General features: G+C 36.5%; 1 protein-coding gene across 18 annotated transcripts in view; it reads left to right on the forward strand.

Moving 5' to 3' along the window:
• The first annotated feature begins 1,295 nt into the window (after window positions 1-1,295).
• Window positions 1,296-21,006, forward strand: part of LOC114275733 (phototropin-2) — a 98,672-nt gene continuing 78,961 nt past the window's right edge. For 13 of the 18 annotated variants that reach the window (XR_014358342.1, XR_014358341.1, XR_014358343.1 and 10 more), the window contains exons 1-7: window positions 1,329-1,712; window positions 2,149-2,971; window positions 6,195-6,377; window positions 8,192-8,278; window positions 12,855-12,946; window positions 13,017-13,299; window positions 18,640-18,856. Coding sequence is in view for 9 of the 18 variants with exons in the window: in XM_082912079.1 (XP_082768205.1) it covers window positions 2,193-2,971; window positions 6,195-6,377; window positions 8,192-8,278; window positions 12,855-12,946; window positions 13,017-13,299; window positions 18,640-18,856 (1,641 nt within the window). In the remaining 9 variants the exon portion in view is untranslated. Of the gene's footprint in view, window positions 1,770-2,148; window positions 2,972-6,194; window positions 6,378-8,191; window positions 8,279-12,854; window positions 12,947-13,016; window positions 13,300-18,639; window positions 18,857-21,006 lie in introns of all 18 variants that reach the window. The other 5 variants (XM_082912074.1, XM_082912072.1, XM_082912073.1 and 2 more) reach the window with 5 other exon arrangements.

The raw sequence follows: 21,006 nt of genomic DNA on the forward strand, positions 1-21,006 counted from the left end.
TGGATTGTTGTCTCATATGTGTTATACCCAAATACTGATTTCTTTTAATTTGAGCTGAAATTAGAGATGATTTTTTACTACAATGTTTTCAAAATCAGACCAGTTGAATCAACCCCTAAACCCGCTTTAGGCTGAAAACTGACCTATTTCATCAAACCAGTAAGCAGCCGAGCTCGAAACCCACATTTGTTTCACACACCAACACCACTTTGAGCTGAAATTAGGGATTGATTGTTTACAAGAATGTTTTCAAAATCGTACCAGTCGGATCAATCCATACACCCCCGCTTTAGGCTGAAAATTGGCCTATTTTTATCATCAAAAGTAAGCCGCTGAGCTCAAACATACACTTGTTTCACGCATTAACACCATTTCAAAAAAGCTCTCATAGTTAAGTTGCCGTTACAAAGAATATTGCAAGTGGGCAGTCTTACTGTTTTTGCTAGTTACTCATTTGTTAACGACTGCATGATATATTTTATTTATTCGTTCTTTTTCATTTTTACAAATCAATACTATTTCCTGTAAGAAGTAATGTATAAAAAATTTATTGAATTACAATTAAATTCTTAATATTTGTGCAATGCGCTTTGCACAAATTTTTTTTTTTTTTCTTTTTTTTGGAACGTCAGTTATGAAGAGGACACATTAACTTTAGGGACTTTGTTGCTGGCAAGTATCAAATCAATTGCTACAGTTTGAGTCTTAACATTGAATAGGTGCTTATATGTTTCGTTTGTAGCAAAATTAACATAGTGATATGCAATGCAAAACCATGTACTGGCCTCGATTTTTTTAATATAATCCTATGGGCTCAAAACTAAAGAGTGATTAAGTGAAGCCCCCCAAAACAAAGCAAACCAATCCAAAGAGGTTTTCCTTGAGAATGGAAAGGGGGATGTGAAGTGAAGAAAAGGCCCAAAGACAAGCTGAATGAGTAAGACTAGAGAGCATGGGGTGCCTGCCATGTGGGGCAGCACAATAAAGGCGGTTCATGTCAACAACTCTCCACGATACCCATGTGTGGTTTACGCTGTTTCTCATTCTCTTCTCCCACAACACAACAATGGTCCCCTCCCCTCCTTCCCTTGCTTGCTTTCACAAAGGACAATACATACATATATATATATATATATATATAATTTATTATTAAAGCTGATAGCGAAATTTATCCTCAGCAGCATTTTTGCAGCCTCATAAACCTTCTTGCGTGTCGTCATGTCATGCTTTGCCTCCCAATTATTCCCAATTTACAATTATTTATATATATATTGATTCCAAAAATGAAAACTCCTATAAGAAACATGCAATAGAAATACAATACACATAAACACATGTGGATAGAGGAAGAAATGGACGGCCTCAGTAAGGCCCGTACCTACCCTCGTTTATCAAATTACGGTCCTGATTTAGCTACATGGCACCAGTTAGAGATTTCTATTTATTCTGAACATTATCTCTCCACATCTCTCTGTGCATTGCCGCAAAAATGAAGTAAGAAATTTACTTGGTAGTCGCTATTTCTATCTATTCTAAACGCTGTGAATTGTCCGTGCTTTACTTACGCACAAAGGATTTTGGCTCTGCTTCCAACAAGGCTTCAAAGTGGTGACACCAGCTCTATTCTACGAGAGCAGAGTAGTGCAATACCAATACCAATACCAATACCAATACCATCTGCAAAACCAAGATATATAACTTGTGCAGTGCAGGTGTTCTCTGTTCATATAAACCTCTTTTTTGCTCTTATGTTCTTCCAATCAAATGAGGTTCTAATATCTCTCAATTTTGCTTTTTCGATTTTATCATTTCGTGAAAAATTGAGTTACAAATTTCAATCAATCCATACTGCAATAGAGTTGTGTCTCTGGGTGGGTAGTTATTGACGTTGCAGTACTGTTTTCATTTAATTAGAAAGGGTACTTGGCCGCTTCTTCATCAGTTTTGATTTTTTGTTTTTTAAATTATAAATCTCCTGAATATATTGGAAGGATCTGCGGTTGTTCTTGTTGCATATGCTCTCGCCCCCTTTATGTAGATTAACAAGGTCCTTTTGTTTTGTGGTAGAATAGAATGACAATGAATTAATTTTCTGGTTTTGTAAAATAAAATAGAAATGAAGCAGCCTCGTTCATGTTGTATTGGTAGGTGGGGAACGCTATAGCTTGTTGGGCGAGGGGAAATATTGGAAAATGGAGTCAGGTAATTATCTGAATTCATCTTCTGCGTCAAGTTCTAAAGAAGCATCAGCATCAGCATCAAACAGTCATCAGTTCTCTAGTGGAGGAGAACAAGGGGGATCATCATCCGTACAAGTCTTTGAACCCGGGGTGGTAAGTAGTCATCAGGGCGTCGAACAGTCCAGTGGCAGCAGGAGTACTGCTGCTGGTATTGATGATGCATCTACTTCTAGGATTTCCACCAATGATAGGGACAGGGATAGGGATAGGGATAGGGATCGGGATCGGGAGCCCGTAGTAGTCAACAAGTGGATGGCATTTGAGCAGCAAGAGGCCGACAAGTCTTCCAATCAAGTCAGGGACTACTTAAATGGTGGGAATGCTGCTGGAAGAACAGGAGGAAGAGGAGGAGAAGGTGATCTTAATTATAATCCAGATGAATCTTCTCATGATGATGATCAGACTCAGACTCAGACTCAGACTCTAACTGAAGCAAGCATAGCTGAAAGGTTGGCAGAATGGGGGGGACAAATATTTGGGGATGGAGATCAACGAAGTAGCAAAAGCTTATCTGAGAGATTTAAGCTGGTGGAATCAACTAGGACATCATCAGAAGACTCTGAACATGGATTCCCTAGAGTCTCTCAGGAATTGAAGGATGCTCTCGCAACACTGCAACAGACATTTGTTGTCTCGGATGCCACCAAGCCTGATTGCCCTATAGTCTACGCCAGTAGTGGCTTTTTTACCATGACTGGCTATCCCACAAATGAGGTCATTGGAAGGAATTGGTAAGCACTACACTTCATTCCGCTCTTCTTCTTCTTTTGCTGCTTCTATCTTCACACATATTGGTCATATGCGTAAAAGAAAACCCATTGGAATTAATTAAGACTAGCTTGGTTATACAGAGTCTGATTTTCGCTTACACTTGACAAATTTGCGACTGTTAGGTGAGGGATGCAGGGTCAAGCAGAGGGAAGGGCCACTAAAATGTTGCGCATTTGGAAGCTTTTTAATTTTTTATGCCAATTACACTTAGACCCAAATAGAAAAAGAAATAAAACACTATTTACTTCAAAATTTTAACCACTTCTAGCAAAAGAAAAAATAGAATCCCTTGACTGCAATGGGTATACATAAAACTAAAAATTAGCTTTAAAAAATATTCCAAAACTAATTTTAAAATTTTCATTTTTTGTTTTTTGAAATAAACCACGTCTTTTGGCTTCTCCCTCGAGGTTGTATTTTATATAGGTAATTGTGGTTGTTGAACTTTTAACTCTTGATAATAGAAAATACTATATGCACTTCATAACTGAAAAGAAAAATGAAATAATTTTAATTCTCCGAGTTATAATTAAAAAATAAAATAAAAAATGTCATAACTAAACACAACTAAGGTATAACTAAAGAACTCATAGATCATAATTAAAATAATATCATAACTAAAAAAAAAATTAATCACAAATAAAAAAAAAAAAAAACATAACTAAGAATGTACAGTAGCGAAAGGAAGGGGGTTCAGCAGGGGTTGTGGGCCTGCAAAAGTTTGAAAAACTTCATATATAATATATGGATGGTTGTGAATAGTGAGGGTGTGCATAAAGCTTCTGGCTTACAAAATTATCCCACAACATTAGGTTTGTGAATGAAAGTTAAAAACATGACCATGGGCTTATAAAAGTGTCAGTAATTAGTTTTGGATAGTATTTATATTTAATTGGACCAATAGAATCTAAAATTAATTTCAGATTTTTTTTTAAAAATTTTTTTTTTTGACCACCTAAGAAATGTATATATTTAACCATTAAAAAAAAAAAGAAATATATTTTTAAAGTTGAGCTACCGTTAATTTTAATACTAGATAACTTGACATGTTATGTTGATCACATTTATGTGTCATATTTTATTTATCATTCTATGGATAATTTCATTAGTAATAAGCTTGTATTAGAACTTATCAAATCAATACAACGATAACATATAAAATAATAAAAAATATATATTACACAAATGTAGTCAACGTATCATTATTGATTCAATATATCTTATTAAATTTACACAATATAAATTTATAAGTACACGAAACTATAAAAACAAGTAATTAATTTTAAGTAGTTTTTTAATAATCTTATTTGAGTAATTCAAAATTTATTTCTATCGAGAAATGCTAAGACTTATAATTTTAGACTCACAATGTGGCAAGGTAATTGGACTCTATACGATTAAGTTTCAACATCTATCATATTACATTATTGTAGGTCAAATTAAGGGATATTTTTTATTATAACCCAACTCGACTAGATTTTTTTATCTAGTAAGATATGCTATATTCTTATTCTTTTAGCTCCTACTATCACAATCCTGACTCCGTCTTGGAATGCATATAATACACTTTTTTTTTTTTTTTTTTTTAAAGAGGTATATATTAGACTTTTCCATTGATAATGGATGGTTGTAAGGTTTTGTTGGCCTTTTAACTATTTATTTTATTTTATTTTTTTAAGAAAGGACCTTTTAACTATTGCTGGCCTTACAAATTATTTGATGTAATATTTTTTATGTTTATAATTATTCTTCCATATTATAAAAAAAGAAAAGAAAAAAATGATCTGAAATAATCAAACAGTAATATTATTTTAGTGACAAACATAATAGATTAAATAAATTATAACTATTGAATTAATTTAATTTTTCTATCAATCTTATAAAATAAATTATTTGAATTATCAAAACCGAAACCGTGATCAACTCCACTGGGCTGGAGGCAATCCAAGCCCTAATAAATAACTCAAGGGTAAATTACACTGACACCCCTTGAGATTTATGTTTATTATAGTTTCCTTCCTCACATTTGAGAAATTACACTGACTCCCTTGTCAATGTAATTATTTGATGGTGTTACTTTTAAGTTAAAATGACATATTTACCCTTAACTTTTATATATACTTTAAAGGGTAAATTACATTGACACCCCTTGAGGTTTCAATTAAATACGGATCCCCCCTGACATTTGAAAAAAAAAAAAACTAATTTAATAAAAATAAATATGAAGAAATATATTTAATTTGTAAAAAATTATTTCTAACCACTCGAAATATAAAAATTATAATTATTTCTTATTTCTTAACCAAATTAATTTTTAATTTAAAAAAAAATTTCAAAAAATCAAACCATACATAGCCTAAGAATCTTTTGATAAGTCATTTCTAACGTTGGTAACTTATTTAATTATTTGTTAATTTTACGATATTTTTATCATCTGAGGCTTGTTTGGTAACCATTTCGTTTTCAGTTTTCAATTTATGTTTACAAAATTTTAAAAAACTGTCATAAAAACTTGTTTGATAATTTTTTTGATTTATAAATAGTTGTCGCAGTTTGTAAATTTGAGAAAAAAACGTAAATTCAAAAAATGAGTTTATGTTGGTTTTTAAACAGAAATTTAAAAATTTGACTAACAAAATTTTTTTTCAATTAATTTTTTTTCCAAAGAATTTTTGTTTTCAATGAATTTTTTTTCAACTAATACTAATCGAGGGGGCAATTGGTAATGCTACTTTAAATCTTCGGGAGGAGATTGTAATTTTTAAAATGTGAGGGGTATCAATGTAATTTACCTAGTGAGGGTAAAATTGGTATTTAAAAAAATTAAATTGCTGACATCAGCAAAATCTGTTAGTTGACTACTGAGGGAGCAATTTATAATGAAACTTTAAACCTCAAGGAGGGAATGTAATTTCCAAAAAGTAAGAAACTGTAATAAATATAAACTTAAGGGGTGTGAATGTAATTTACCCATAACTCAAAATAAGTTACTGGGAGGGAAGGAAGAGGGAGGGCCATTGAGATTTATAACGGTAACGGTATTAGTTGCAGAATTAGGTAGCTAAGCCTAGGTGGGGTGGGGGGTGTAGTAGGGTAGAGTAAAGTATCTAATTTTGGAATTGGTAATGGAAATGGGAAGATGGGTTGAAGTTGATGGCGGTGTTGTTGGTTTGTTGGATGCAGCCGCTTCCTCCAGGGGTCCGAAACGGACCAGAACGAAGTTGAAAAGATACGGAATGCTGTCAAAACTGGGAAAAGCTACTGTGGCAGGCTCTTGAACTACAAGAAAGATGGCACTCCTTTCTGGAATCTTCTCACTGTCTCCCCTATTAAAGATGACAATGGCAGGACCATCAAATTTATTGGGTAAATATTCCCTCTCTCTCTCTCTCTCTCTCTGTTTACAAACATTAGTTGCTGAACTACAATCTGTTTCAAGGGAAATTCTACTATACACACCCCTTTCAAGGGTTTTCTTCTCAATTTTCTTCTTTGTTAGGACAATATTAGTTATGACTCCTGAAATTGTTATGCCCTCCGGTTATATATGTGTATATTTTTTGTAGTTATGACTAAAACGTATAAAGGTATGCCATTTTCTTTTTTAATGGGGGATGTGGTCAAAATTTTCTCATAATTGTAAAGGCCAACACATATCACTATTATCAAAATATTAAATTTTAAAATAATATAACTTTTGATACACATATCAATTTTTAATAAAATTAGTATTTTTAGAATTCTCTCATCAAAATCTATCGAATAAGATCTATATTGATTATGAAATTCTTCAAAATATATATATATATATATTATCATCGAAATTGATGTAAACAGTAACAGTAATATGTTACTCTATTTGACAGTAGCATGCTATTTGAGTTTATAGTAACATGTTAATCTAGTAATATTGTCCAAGAAAAAAAAAAGAAATATTTTACTTTGTTCTTACTCAATTATCTATTTTCTCCTTAGAGAGATTATGAAATAAAATAAATTGAGCTATCTTTTTCACCAGAGTCCAATGAAGGGGTTTTGGCTAAATTTTCCTATTTTAATTAGAAGGTGCATATGTGTACCATAGTCTTCCCCTCTTTCAATCATCACACAGACTTCATTATTATTATTCTTATTATTTTCTCTCATGCTTTATGTGCCACACTGACTGAAATATAAAGATAAACTAGGGTTTAATCTCTAAGGCTAATGCTAACAAGTGCCACTTGTTGACATGTATGTAATGTTGTATTAGTTTGTCTTAAATTTAGTAACTTTCTATTTAATGTTGGATCAAAAGAAGCTATATAATGATGTCATGATTCAAAAAAGAAGACCTAATTGCTTTTCACATCCACAGTGGTGTGCATGGGTAGAAGGGATGAGAAGATTATTGATAATTTATTTTTACATAGTCCCATGACTTTGGGTTTATGTCTAAGATTGTTTGGATTGGCAGCGGTGGTTTAGGTGTTACCTTCCTGTTGTGTTCAAATATTTTTGACTGACTTTAGTGGGTTTGGCCCTATTAGAAGGGTTCAATTCAAGTTATGCATCATTGGTGCAGTTTTGTGGGTGATTTAGTTGGAGAGAAATGTAGAAATTTTTGAAGACAAGTTTCAAGACATCTAGGGTTTATGGAGTAAAATTTATGACTTGTTTTCTTTTTGGGTTTTAGTGTCACCTTTTAAGGGGGGTACCTTTGTTTCTTGATTAATAGAGATAGAGGGTTGTGTGTGAGATGTAATTTTATTAAATTTTCCTGTTTTTTGTTGTTGGACCTCTTATCCCCCTTCATTCTCCCTTTTTTTTTTTTTTTTCTTTTTTTTTTTTTTTTTTATTATTTGTTTCCGAAAAAAGAAACTAGTTAGTTTCTAGAATTGAAAAAACTAATGAGGTAATTAAGGGGTTCATTAGAAAGACATTTTGCCCAAGGGGTTCAGTGTTCCTATTTGACTTTATCTATTAGGCTAATCTCATTTGCAGTACTTGTAATCATGGTGAAGGAACCAGAGACCTAAATAATGAAAGATAAATCTCAAGCCCATCAAGGGAACATATAGTGGAAGTGCCTTAATGAGTAAAAGATCTCAATCTTCAAAAGAAAGCAGCTATTTGACTCAATAAAAGTTTCAAAAAGGGTTGGATCTACGAGCACATGATAAGAGTTATTGCTGTTGTAGTAGCCAATCCTGTTGCCTGTCCTCTCTGCTGGTTGACAAAGTTATCAATTTCATACTGGCAAGTGTACTGTTTTTGTTATCGGCATGGTACGTACTTGTATGGTGCATTTTGCCATACCATTTTGGACTTGTTGCTATAAATTTATCAATTGTACTGGATTTTTAGTTTTTCTTTTTGTATAAATAATAAGAATCAACATTGTGAAATGTATCTAGTTACTTATTAATAATGTTTTATCATTTTAATATTACTTTTGGTAATTTAATTTACTTGTTAACAGCTTTTGGTAATTTAGTTTCTTATTAATAACATTTTTATCATCTTAGTAAAATATTCCACGTATACTTTTTATTTTAAGGAGGAGGGTTGTGTGCTAGGTAGCCAACAACCAACACGTAAAAAAGCCGTTCGGATCCCTTATGAAAATGAATACTACTTTGAATCGTTTAAATGCTAGGTCATTACCCTCAAGTAACGCGTTGCGCTTGCCTCCAGGTGTTTCGAAAAGTGAGCAAGGGGCGCCGCATCGATGCCTGGGTGCGGTGAAAAATGGGCAAAGGTTTTCGCATTTTTCTGGACGAGCGCGGGTAAAGAAGCTAGTGCAAGACTACAGCTTTAGGGTAGCCACTTGGAATATAGGAACCTTAACTGGTAAGACGATGGAATTGGTAGATGTTATGATTAGGAGGGGAGTTAGTATAGTTTGCGTACAAGAAACTAAGTGGACGGGTGAGAAAGCTAGGGAAATTGAGAATACCGGTTTTTAACTGTATTATAGTGGTAAGGACAGACGCAGGAATGGGGCAGGAATCATAATTGCCAAGAGTCTAGTGGAGAATGTAGTGGTGGTCATTAGGAAAGGGGATAGGATTATGTTAGTTAAACTGGTTATTGGAGGGAATATAGTGAACGTTATTAGTGCATACGCCCCTCAAGTAGGATTAGATGATCAGACTAAGAGGGATTTTTGGGAGCAAATGGATGATGAGATCTTACGAGAGATGCCCGTAGGAGAGAACCTGGTTATAGGTGGAGATTTTAATGGTCATGTAGGTATAGATAAACTAGGCTATGAAAGGGTGCATGGTGGATATGATTTTGGCAACAGAAATGAGGCTGGGGAGAGTATCTTAGATTTTGCGTCGTTGGCTTCTGACCTGGTGGTGGCCAATACTATGTATAAGAAGAGGGAGGAGCATTTGATAACTTATAAGAGTGGGTCAGTTAAGAGCCAAATAGATTACTTCTTAGTGAGAAAAGTGGACCGCATAAAATGCAATGATTGTAAGGTGATTCTTGGAGAGAGCCTGATCTCTCAACATGAGATTTTGGTACTAGATTTATGTTTTAGAGGGCAATACCAAGCTAGGAAGGATGGTGGGCGTCGTAGGACGAGATGGTGGGACCTAAAAAGGGATAAACTAGAAATATTTAAGAATGGAATGGATAAGGAAGGTACTTGAGACTTGGAAGATGATGCTAACACTATGTGGAACTCGATGGCCAATTGTATAAGGAGAATCTCAAGGGAAATGCTTGGAGAGTCGAAAGGGACGGGACCCAGCGCTAGGGAAACTTGGTGGTGGAGGGAAGAGGTTCAAGCAGTAGTTAAGGCAAAGAAAGAGTGCTTTAAAAAGTGACAGAAGGATAGAACTGAGAAAAACCTTAAGAGCTATAGGTTGGCTAATAAGGAGGTCAAAAACGTAGTGAGAGAGGCTAAGTTGAAAGCTTATGATGACCTATACACTAGAGTAGACAGTAAAGAAGGAGAGAAGAGAGTATACAAACTTGCTAAGATATAAGAGAGAAAAACAAGAGATTTTAATCAAGTTAAGTGCATCAAGAGTGAGGATTCTAAGGTATTGGTGAAGGATGAAGAGATTAAGGAAAGATGGAAGAATTATTTTGAGAAACAATTAAATGAGGAACATGGAGGTACGGCAATGGGGAAAGAAATGGCTAGTAATACGATAAACCAAGACTATAGGTTTTATTGCAGGATTAGGAACTTTGAAATGGAGATTGCACTTAAGAAGATGAAATCAAATAAGGCTTTAGGATCCGATGATATCCCTATTGAAGCTTGGAAGTGCTTGGGTAAAAAAGGGATTGCTTGATTGACTAGGTTGTTTAGCAAAATTTTATTAACTAGGAACATGTCAGATGAGTGGAGGAAGAGTATTTTAGTGCCAATATATAAGAATAAAGGAGATGTCCAGAATTGCAACAATTATAGAGGAATCAAGCTAATGTGCCATATAATGAAAGTGTAGGAGAGGGTGATGGAATGCCGATTGCGAGATATAACAGAGGTGTTAGAGAATCAATTTGGGTTTATGCCCAGCAGGTCAACAATGGAAGCGATTTATCTTTTGAGGAAAGTAATAGAAAAGTATAGAGAAAAGAAAAGAGACATTCATATTGTGTTTATCGACCTTGAGAAAGCATATGATAGAGTGCCCCGAGATATAATATGGTGGGTGTTAGAGAAGAAAGGGGTGACAAAAGGTTACATTGATGTGATTAGAGACATGTATGAAGGGGTGGTGACCACTATTAGATCGCCTGCTGTAGAGACAAATGAATTTCTTATCACTGTTGGATTACACCAAGGATCTACCTTAAGCCCTTATCTTTTTGCTTTAGTTATGGATGAGTTGACGAGAAATATTCAGGATGACGTGCCATGGTGTATGCTTTTTGCAGACGATATCGTGCTGGTGGATGAGACTAGAGAAGGAGTTAACACAAAGTTGGAGATTTGGAGAAAAACTCTTGAATCTAAAGGTTTTTGGATAAGCAGAAGTAAAACAGAGTACATGGAGTGTAAATTTAGTAACAGTAACAATGAAAGCAGAGGAGAAGTGAAGATTGAGAACCAAGAATTACCTAAGAGTGAACATTTTCATTATTTAGGGTTGATTATCATAACAACCGGGGAGATTGATACGGATGTGGCCCATAGGATTAAGGCGGGATGGTGTAAGTGGAGAAGTGTATCTGGGGTACTGTGCGATAAACGAATACCCACTAGACTAAAAGGTAAGTTCTATAGAATGGCTATTAGACTAGCGATGTTGTATGGGACGGAGTGTTGGGCAACCGAGAAACAACATGTAGATAAGATGAGTGTGGCTGAGACGAGGATGCTAAGATGGATGTGTGGCAAGACTAGACAAGACAGAATTAGGAATGAGTGTAGTCGGGAATGGGTAGGAGTAGCACCGATAGAAGATAAGTTGAGAGAGAATCGATTGAGATGGTTTGGTCACATTCAATGGAGACCAACAGAGGCAGTAGTGAAGAGATACGATACTGTAACGGTAGAGGGGAGTGTCAGGGGACGGGGTGGCCCTAGATTAACGTTGGCTAACGTTGTAAATAGAGATATGGACCTACTTAATTTGACTAACGAAATGGCCTTTGATGGGGCCGCGTGGAGAAGAAGGATTCATATAGCCGACCTCATTTGATGGGACTTAAGACTTGGTTTAGTTTGGATAGAATACAAAAAGGTACTATGATTTGTAACATGATGCATATTCACTTTTGACATAACATACACCTTTTTAGTGCTTAAAATTTGTAAATACTATAAGAAATATTGTTTTTATACTTAACCAATTCATTATTAGAACATTATGTGATAATATAAAACAAATAAACATGTTAAGAGACTATTTTGTCATATTTTGGTTGATGTGTTAGTTAGATTATACATATATAACTGTTAATAGATTATTAGGTAAAGAAACAAATAACTTTTTCACAATGAGAGAAGAGAAAGAGAGTACAATAAAAAATGTTCCTTATGTGACGTTGCCTTTTTTTACAAATTCTAGAACACATTTCTTGATTTTTGCATTAGAATTCAAAATGACAACATTGCATAAAATTCAAACCGTGGTACCCCGATACACAGTCCAAAATTATCAAAATAGTACGAGATATACGGGACACACCAGTGCAAACCAAAAATTTAAGTGGGACGGAAGAGATGTACAGGTATACAGTTTTAATGCCAAAACTGTATATTCCGCGTCATACCGGTTGGTACAGTATGGATCTAATAACTATGCTAGCTAGAGGGCAGTTTATGCAGATAGTGGACACATTAATATAAATTTGAATTCTAAAGTTCCTAGAAAAGCTTTCAGGGGCTTGTCAGAGCAAATTAGAGAAGATGCTTTATAGTTTCATGCATGATGTCAGATTGATTTCACAGATTCTAATTTTTTTTCATAAGACTGTCTCACCTTGAATTTGTCATCTTTGACTTGAGTAATTTTGGGATTAATAAGTAATTGGTAATAGACTTGTATATAATTCTGTCTTATCTTCTATTATAATAGCAAGTACTTTTGTGAAATGTGCTCTGCTTTGTTGTATTACTAGAGGCGGATGCACACACAATGCATGTGCAAAGATCTATAATTTATGAATGAAGAAGATGAATAGAAACTGTCCATGTTTGTGGAGATCTAAATGTTTGAATTAGTTTGATTGTTTGACACAACAGTTTCAAAATGATCAATTGTTGTGGCCATTTTTTGAAAACCAAAAAGCATGATGAAGACAGTGTTCACACCAACTGACCTATACACTTTATATAATAGTATAGATGGTCTTGTCTGATTTGAGTGACCAATGCCTTTTCTCCAGTATGCAGGTTGAAGTCAGCAAATATACCGAAGGTGTGAATGACAAGGCATTACGACCGAATGGATTGCCGAAGTCTTTGATCCGCTATGATGGTAAGCTAAATTACCTGGCTTGGCTTTATGTGCCCTAATCTTTTCATCTTTCTTACTTTTTACGTACCAGCTCGTCAAAAAGAGGACGCTTTAGGCTCGATCACAGAGGTGGTCCAGACTGTGAAGCATCCACGATCCCATATGCAGTCTATAAAGCATGACACTTCTGGCAAGCTTGAAGAGGAGGAATTCAACCTCGATTCTATTCTGCCTAAACCTGCTGAAATTGAGATCATGAGTGCACCTGGCAGACAGACCCCTCAATTGGATTCTAAAACTGATGTACCTCGCGCAAATTCTTCTCAGGAGTTTGGCAAAAAATCCAGAAAATCACTCCGCATTTCCTTGATGGGGTGAGTCCTTTTTAATTAAGTTTATGCTGTTTTTCTTAGATACCAATGTTGCTTATGCATAAATTAATTGTCCATATTTTCTACTAAGTATGGAAATGTTAGGGGGAAGAGAATCTAAGCTGACATGGGATGCTGTAGTTAAAATAATATGAGGTTATTTAATTCAACTGACCAAGCATAATGGTGAAAAATGATTCATGTAACCAACCCCACTTGATTGGGACACAAGGATTAGTTTGGTTTGGTTTGGTATTTGCTGCTAAGTATTGGTATTGCTATTGCCAGCCAGTGATAGGCATGACAGATGTTTCTTATAATCGTAGTTGATCTTCTATTGTACCTGAAATTGTGAGAGAGTTGGATAGTTTGGAGCCAAGTGCTCAAATTCATTGGTAGGTCAAGCACTACCTCTCTAAAATTGTGTGTTGACATTTTCAGTGCGGATTTGCAGTCAACCTGTGATTTGGTCTTTGTGGGAGTGTGGGTTTCACCATGCTCCAACTTGCAATTGATTATTTTCCTTGTTTTAAGCTTTCCTTGTCAAGATGCAACTGCAGCTAATCATAGCTAGTTAGAAGTTACCAAACCATAGATGTGACCACAGGTTGATAAACGTGAATCTTAAGTAAAACCTTGGCATATTCATTAAGTCCTTTTGTTTTTGAGTGTGTGTGTGTGTATATCTTTCTCTGTATGAAGAAAATTTGATCAAAAATAAAACAAATTAAAATAATGAGCTATTTGTCTAAGCAGGCTGACAACAAAGAAAACCCCAAACTCCCAAAATAACAAGAGAAGAATTGAAACACTTACTACAATATTTCTACAAAACTCTTTCCATTTAAACCGGCTTTTATTAGATCTTGATCTTAGGTCACACAAGTGTATTATTTTGAAAAGATGGCATGATTTCAATGTTTTTGTCATTGTTGATCATGCCTTAAAGTTATGTGCCAATTTGCTGTTTAAAAAAATTCTGTAACTTAGACATTTTTCTCATTGTTGGTCAAGCCTTGAAATGACTTGGTATATGGCTTTTCTGCATCAAAATAATAATGGATTTGTTTGTATCTTTTCCTTCAATTGAAATGTTTCCCCACATTTTTCTTTGGTCAGAATGCTTCTGTAGAGATTTAATGTATAAAGAGAAATAGAGAATTGTATTATTGATTGATATAATGTTGATATTTATTACAATGATTCATGATTCCTATATATAGAAGAGGGTGAATGTGTAGTAGGTAAGGAGTAGGTGAAGTGATGTATAAAGAGAAATAGAGAATTGTATTATTGATTGATATAATGTTGATATTTATTACAATGATTCATGATTCCTATATATAGAAGAGGGTGAATGTGTAGTAGGTAAGGAGTAGGTGAAGTGGAGGTGGTAGTGGTGTAGTGGGTTAGGTTTAGTGGAGTAGGTGAGGTGGTAGTGGTGTAGTGGGTTAGGTTTAGTGGAGTAGGTTTAAGTGGGTGAAGTAGGTGGAGAGTAGGTGGATTTTAACAGCCCCCCGCAAACTCAAGGGGGATAGGAACTAACCAACTTGAGTTTGGAGAGAGTAACAAAACAAGAAAATACATAAAAATAAAAGAGGATAAGAGACACTGTATGGTCGTGTCAGACCATTGGTGAAGACACTGGATGGTGGTGTCATAACGTTGTAGAGGACACTGTATGGGGGTGTCATAACCATGTAGAGGACACTGTATGGTGGTGTCATAACGGTGTAGAGGACACTGGATGGCGGTGTCAGACCGATGTAGAAGACAGTTTATGGGGTCATGTCGGACCGTTGTAGCAGACAATGTTCTGACAGTTGTTGTGACAGTTTACGGAGTCTTGCTGGACCCTTGTAGAAACTAACCGGAATCAATGTCGGGACAGTTTACAGAGTCTTGTCGGACCCATAAAGGAGCTAACCGGAATCAATGTCGGGACAGTTTACAGAGTCTTGTCGGACCCCTAAAAAGTCGCACCCTCAAAAGGCGTGCCCAATCTGTCAAAAGGCGTGCCATCAAAAGGCGTGCCCAATCCATAAAAAGGCGTGCCATCAAAAGTTGCGCCCTCAAAAGGCGCGCCCACTTCATCAAAAGTCGTGCCCGACAGAAAGCGTCGAGCCATCAAAAGGTGAGCCGGAGACGCGGCGAGGCACGTGAGCGACAGAGCGGCGTGTCGGCCGCGTCGTCAGTGTCAATATAAACCAATGCGGAGGCGGTGGAAACCAAACCAGACTGAAACCTCTGAACTTGTCATTCTGAAACAATCTGTAAATACTCTGTAGCTAACCCTTCTCGGAAACACTCAGCAACCCAAAAAACATGGCCTCTTCTTCCCGTTCAGCTACCCAGAACATGGCCTCATCTTCCCGTGGTCTGCTCACTCTCTTTCCCGACCTCAACGAGTCAACAAGAGAGATAACTGGTGCGGTGGCACTGGAACCTCAACCAAGCGCCCCGGAGTTTGCTCCGTTGAACTTTTCTATGCGGTCTGTGGAGCAAAGAATGGCAGTGCAGTCGGATGTGGAGGCCAATCAGTATACATTGAAGTCATGTGTGGAAACCATGACTGCGGTTACAAACTTGTCGAACCGGCTGCAGAGTAGGGCAAATGAGGTGCAGCATTTAAACGCCCAACTAGCTCTGCTCCAACGCATGTATAAGGATGCGCGAGTAGAGATAAGTGTGCTGAAAGCAGAAAATAAGGAGCTGAAGCGGAAGGCCACCGTGATGTTTCGATTTGGAGGGCCGCCATATGTTGCAGTGGAGGAGCAGGGTGGAGTGATCGTGCCCAGTGGAGTGGGAAACACGGAGGCAACACCGTCAAGGGCCGCCCAGGACGGAGGCAAGAAGAAAAGACCTGCAGCAGAGTAGAGAAGAAAATCCTGCCTGTGGATGTGGTTGTTCTGTTTTTTTTTTTTTTTTTTTTTTTTTTTTTTTTTTTTTTTTTTTTGGTGTAAAATTGTGATCGGGGTTGATCCCTTGATATGAATAAAATGAGTTTGGTGTGCAGTTTCGTCTTCTTCCGGTTTTTTTTTTTTTTTTTTTTTTGTGTAAAAATAAAAATAAAAGGAAAGAAAACAAGAGATAAATAAAATAGATAAAAAGAATTGGTAGATGGATTATATGAAAAACATCAGTGTGGGAAATGAAATAAAATAAAATAAAGAGTTGAAAAAAGCAGAGGTGGGTGAATAATATAAAAATAAAAAGAAATGAAAAGAGGGGGACAAAAGTTGGTGTCTGGTGTGATGATAAAGAAATAAGAAAAGAGGGGGACAAAAGTTGGGTGAGTAAAGATATTAAAAAGAAAGTGAGTGGTATCCATGTTGGGTGAGTAAAGATATTAAAAATGTTCTCCTCATAAGAAAAGGAAGTGAGTGGGTCTAGTGTGTCTTTACCTTTCAAAACTCAAAGCTTCCGAAGAAAAAAGAGAGAGTCAGTGCATAGAGAGAGAGAGAGGTTCGTAGCCCCTCTCCATTTGTGCTGGGTTTGCTGAGAGAGAGAAGAGAGAAAATCAGTTTGTGTACTTTAGACACAAGATGTTGATGCTAATGGTCAGGCTTAGCTTCCAGATCCATTTGGAATATTCTCTTCTTGTTTCATGGTTGCAACCAGTAGACAGAATCACTATCATCACTGCCAAACCAGCGCATGCTGCGTTCCCAATCACTGAGAGGGGCTGCCACACTGAAGGCAAGGCTGGAAAAGGGGTATGGAGCTACAAGTATATCCCTGACTGACGAACAGGTTGAAGAAGCAAATGTCTCAATAGCATTGAACTTTGTTTCTAAAGGGGGCAAGCTTCTTAAACGCACCAAGAAAGGAGCTCTCCACTGGAAGCAAGTTTCTATCAACATAAATTCAAATTGGCAGGTGGTAGCTAAAATGAAAAGCAAGCACATGGCGGGAACATTCACAAAGAAAAACAAGTGTTGCCGTGTCGTTACCTTTGTCAATGTTCAGAATGTGTAGAAAAGAAACGGAATAGATTAAGGTCCGGCGGACGGCTAAGGTGAGGTTGCCGCCCGTCGGTGAAGCGAAAAATATTAGGTTCTAAACCTGCTCTGATACCATGTAGAGATTTAATGTATAAAGAGAAATAGAGAATTGTATTATTGATTGATATAATGTTGATATTTATTACAATGATTCATGATTCCTATATATAGAAGAGGGTGAATGTGTAGTAGGTAAGGAGTAGGTGAAGTGGAGGTGGTAGTGGTGTAGTGGGTTAGGTTTAGTGGAGTAGGTGAGGTGGTAGTGGTGTAGTGGGTTAGGTTTAGTGGAGTAGGTTTAAGTGGGTGAAGTAGGTGGAGAGTAGGTGGATTTTAACAGCTTCCATGTTTTCTCTGCTATTCTTTTTTCTTCATTGTTTTTTAAATTGCACAAGATTAGTTCACTGTTTCCAGAAAATGGAAAATAAAAGATAATGGTTTACTATTTTTTTTTCTGATTACTAGCATGGTTATTTTTCTGACTTATGACCTAACTTTCAGTCCGTCAGCCATTTGTTTACTAAGTGCACTATGTTCTTAATCTTAGCTTACTATATATTAAAATTGATCAGCAGAGACTTACTCCCTGCCTAATTGGCTTTTGTTGAGGTAATTGATGGAAATAACTAGTAGTTCTGAGAAGCCACTGCTGAGACTAGTTGTTCTCTTATGAGGTTGCTGCTTTATGCTCCTCTGGTTTATTTGTTGGACCAATTTCCTAATAACTTGAGCTTTTAGGACAGTTGGCATCTTGGTTCCAAGAAGGTCGGAGTTTAAGTCTCGTACTTTATGTTTGTTCCCAATTCTGCCTATTATTGTGCATTGTGTGAGTTTTGTACACTTGTTCAGTTCAGTTTGTATGCTCATTTGATTGCCTCTACATGTCTCGCACATTGGTTGGAAGAGGGATGGGGATTGTTGTTTGGTAGCTTGATATACATTTTGAGGTCCATTTACTAAGCTTTTGAGATAATTGGTGACGTAACACTTGCAAAATAATCTCAAAGGTTGACCTAAACCTTTTCATTGAGAAAAGCTAAGAAAATAGATTTATCTGGTCTTCCTTTTGAAACTGATTCCGAGTCATGCTGTCTTGGAATTAATTCAAGTTGTCCACTGAACAGCAAGGTAAACGTAATATTTATTCTACAATCCTCACAATCTAGGTTATATTGGGTTTTGTTGTGATTTATCAGATTTCTTTCCATAACTTCAACTACAGCAAATATCTCTGTGCTGCATTAACATTTCTCTGGATCCTAACCCAAATGTTAAGAATTTTCTGGAAGGCCCTGTTGACTGCATGATGCGTATTTACATATCCAGTGTGACCCTTTTGCAGATTTAAAGAAAGGTCTCTAAGCTATGCTGGTACTCATGAATGTCAACCAAGGATTGAGCCAGAGGTTCTGATGACGAGAAACATAGAACGCATTGACAGTTGGGACCGTGCTGAACGAGAAAGGGATATACGTCAAGGAATTGACCTAGCAACTACATTGGAACGTATTGAAAAGAATTTTGTGATAACGGATCCTAGACTTCCTGATAACCCAATTGTAAGATAAATATTCAAAAGCTAAGTTCTGTTAAATTTTGCTGTTATACCTATTTTGCAATTGCTACAAACAGAATTTATAGTTTTTTAGAATATGAACACAAATGTAATTAATCTGTGGCCTTATTTATCCCAAAAAAAAAAAAGTGCCATATGTTTCTGCTGGAAATTTGTGTTAATGCATATAATAAGATAGTGGCATATGATAGTGGTGTTGGTGGTAGATAGTGGCATGTATAGAATATGATAGTGGTGTTGGTGGTAGATAGTGGCATGTATATAATATGATAGTGGTAGATAGTGGTAATATATAATATGTAAGTGGCATATAATGGGTTATAATGATGTTTGTAATATCTCCTATATAAGGAGTGTCATTTGGTCTTGTAAAATAAGAAGTTTTGAATATAACAGAAATATATTTCTTCTTCCTCATATTTTCTAAGTTGGTATCAGAGCTACAAAAAACACAGCAGCCCTAAAACCGTCATAGCCATGTCGGAAGTCACGTCCGAAACCACTTCAACCCCTGCCGCTGCCATTCCGGTGAAAACGTCAAACTCTCACTCTGTCCAAATCACCACCATCCGCCTAAATGGTGATAATTTTCTCCGCTGGTCACAATCTGTCCGGATGTATATCCGTGGGCAAGGAAAGATCGGTTACATCACTGGTGACAAGAAGGCTCCTGCTGTTAATGATCCGCTGTTCGACAGTTGGGACGCTGAAAATTCCATGGTTATGACATGGTTGGTCAATTCCATGGAGGAGGATATAAGCTCTAATTACATGTGCTATCCTACTGCACAAGAATTGTGGGATAATGTTAGTCAGATGTATTCTGACCTAGGAAATCAATCTCAAGTTTTCGAATTAACTTTGAAGTTGGGAGAGATTCGTCAAGGAGATGATTCCGTCACCAAATATTTCAATTCGTTGAAAAGGTTGTGGCAGGATCTTGACATCTTCAACACATACGAATGGAAATCGGTTGACGACTGCAACCACCACAAGAAAACTGTGGAAGACAGCCGTATTTACAAGTTTCTTGCCGGCCTCAACATTGAGTTCGATGAAGTGCGAGGAAGAATTATTGGCAGACCTCCTCTCCCATCCATTGGCGAAGTATTTGCCGAAGTCAGAAGGGAAGAGAGCCGAAGGAGCGTCATGCTTAAGAAAAAAAGTACTGGTGAATCAATTGAAATTTCTGCTTTAATTAGCGATGCTGCGGCCAACAAGGCTGCAAATTACCAGCGCAGGTTTGATGATAAGCCACGGGTCTGGTGTGATTTTTGCAACAAGCCTCGCCATACACGCGAAACGTGTTGGAAGATCCATGGCAAACCTGTCAACTGGAAAAGCAGCAAACAAGGAGAGAAGAATCGTGGCTTTCCTACCGCTAATGAAGCCGATTCAGGTCCCTTCAACAAAGAGCAGATTGATCAACTCTTAAAGCTGATAAAATCCAACTCCTCATCCGGTACTCCTAGTGTTTTGTTGGCACAAACAGGTAGAAATCCTAAAGCCTTCTCTTGCCTAAACTTCTCTCCGTGGATCATAGATTCCGGTGCCTCCGATCACATGACTAGTTTTTCCCATTTATTTAGTACCTATTTCCCTTGTTCTGGTCATGACAAAATCAGAATAGCCGATGGTAGTTTTTCACCTATTGCAGGAAAAAGATTTATTAAACTAACTGAGAAAATTAATCTCAATGCTGTTCTTCACGTCCCCAACTTAGCCTGTAACCTTTTGTCTGTCAGTAAACTATCTAAGGATTCTAATTGTCGTGTTACATTTTTTGAATCCCATTGTGAATTTCAGGACCAGAACTCGGGGATGATGATTGGGCGTGCTAGGATGCTTGAAGGTCTTTACTACTTTGATGAAGTACCTGTTAGTAATAAAAAAGCTCAAAGCTTTAATAGTACTAGTTCAATCTCTGTTCGAGAAAAAATAATGCTATGGCACTATAGGCTAGGACATCCTAGTTTTCTTTATCTGAAACATTTATTTCCAGAATTATTTAAAGGGATTGATTGTTCTTCTTTTCATTGTGAAAGTTGCATTTTTGCAAAATTTCATCGCTCTACTTATTTGCCAAAACCTTACCAGGCTTCCAAACCTTTTTATTTGATTCATAGTGATGTT

Source organism: Camellia sinensis, unplaced genomic scaffold, assembly GCF_055761805.1.
Source record: "Camellia sinensis isolate YWXY unplaced genomic scaffold, ASM5576180v1 Unanchor2, whole genome shotgun sequence".
NCBI lineage: Eukaryota > Viridiplantae > Streptophyta > Magnoliopsida > Ericales > Theaceae > Camellia > Camellia sinensis.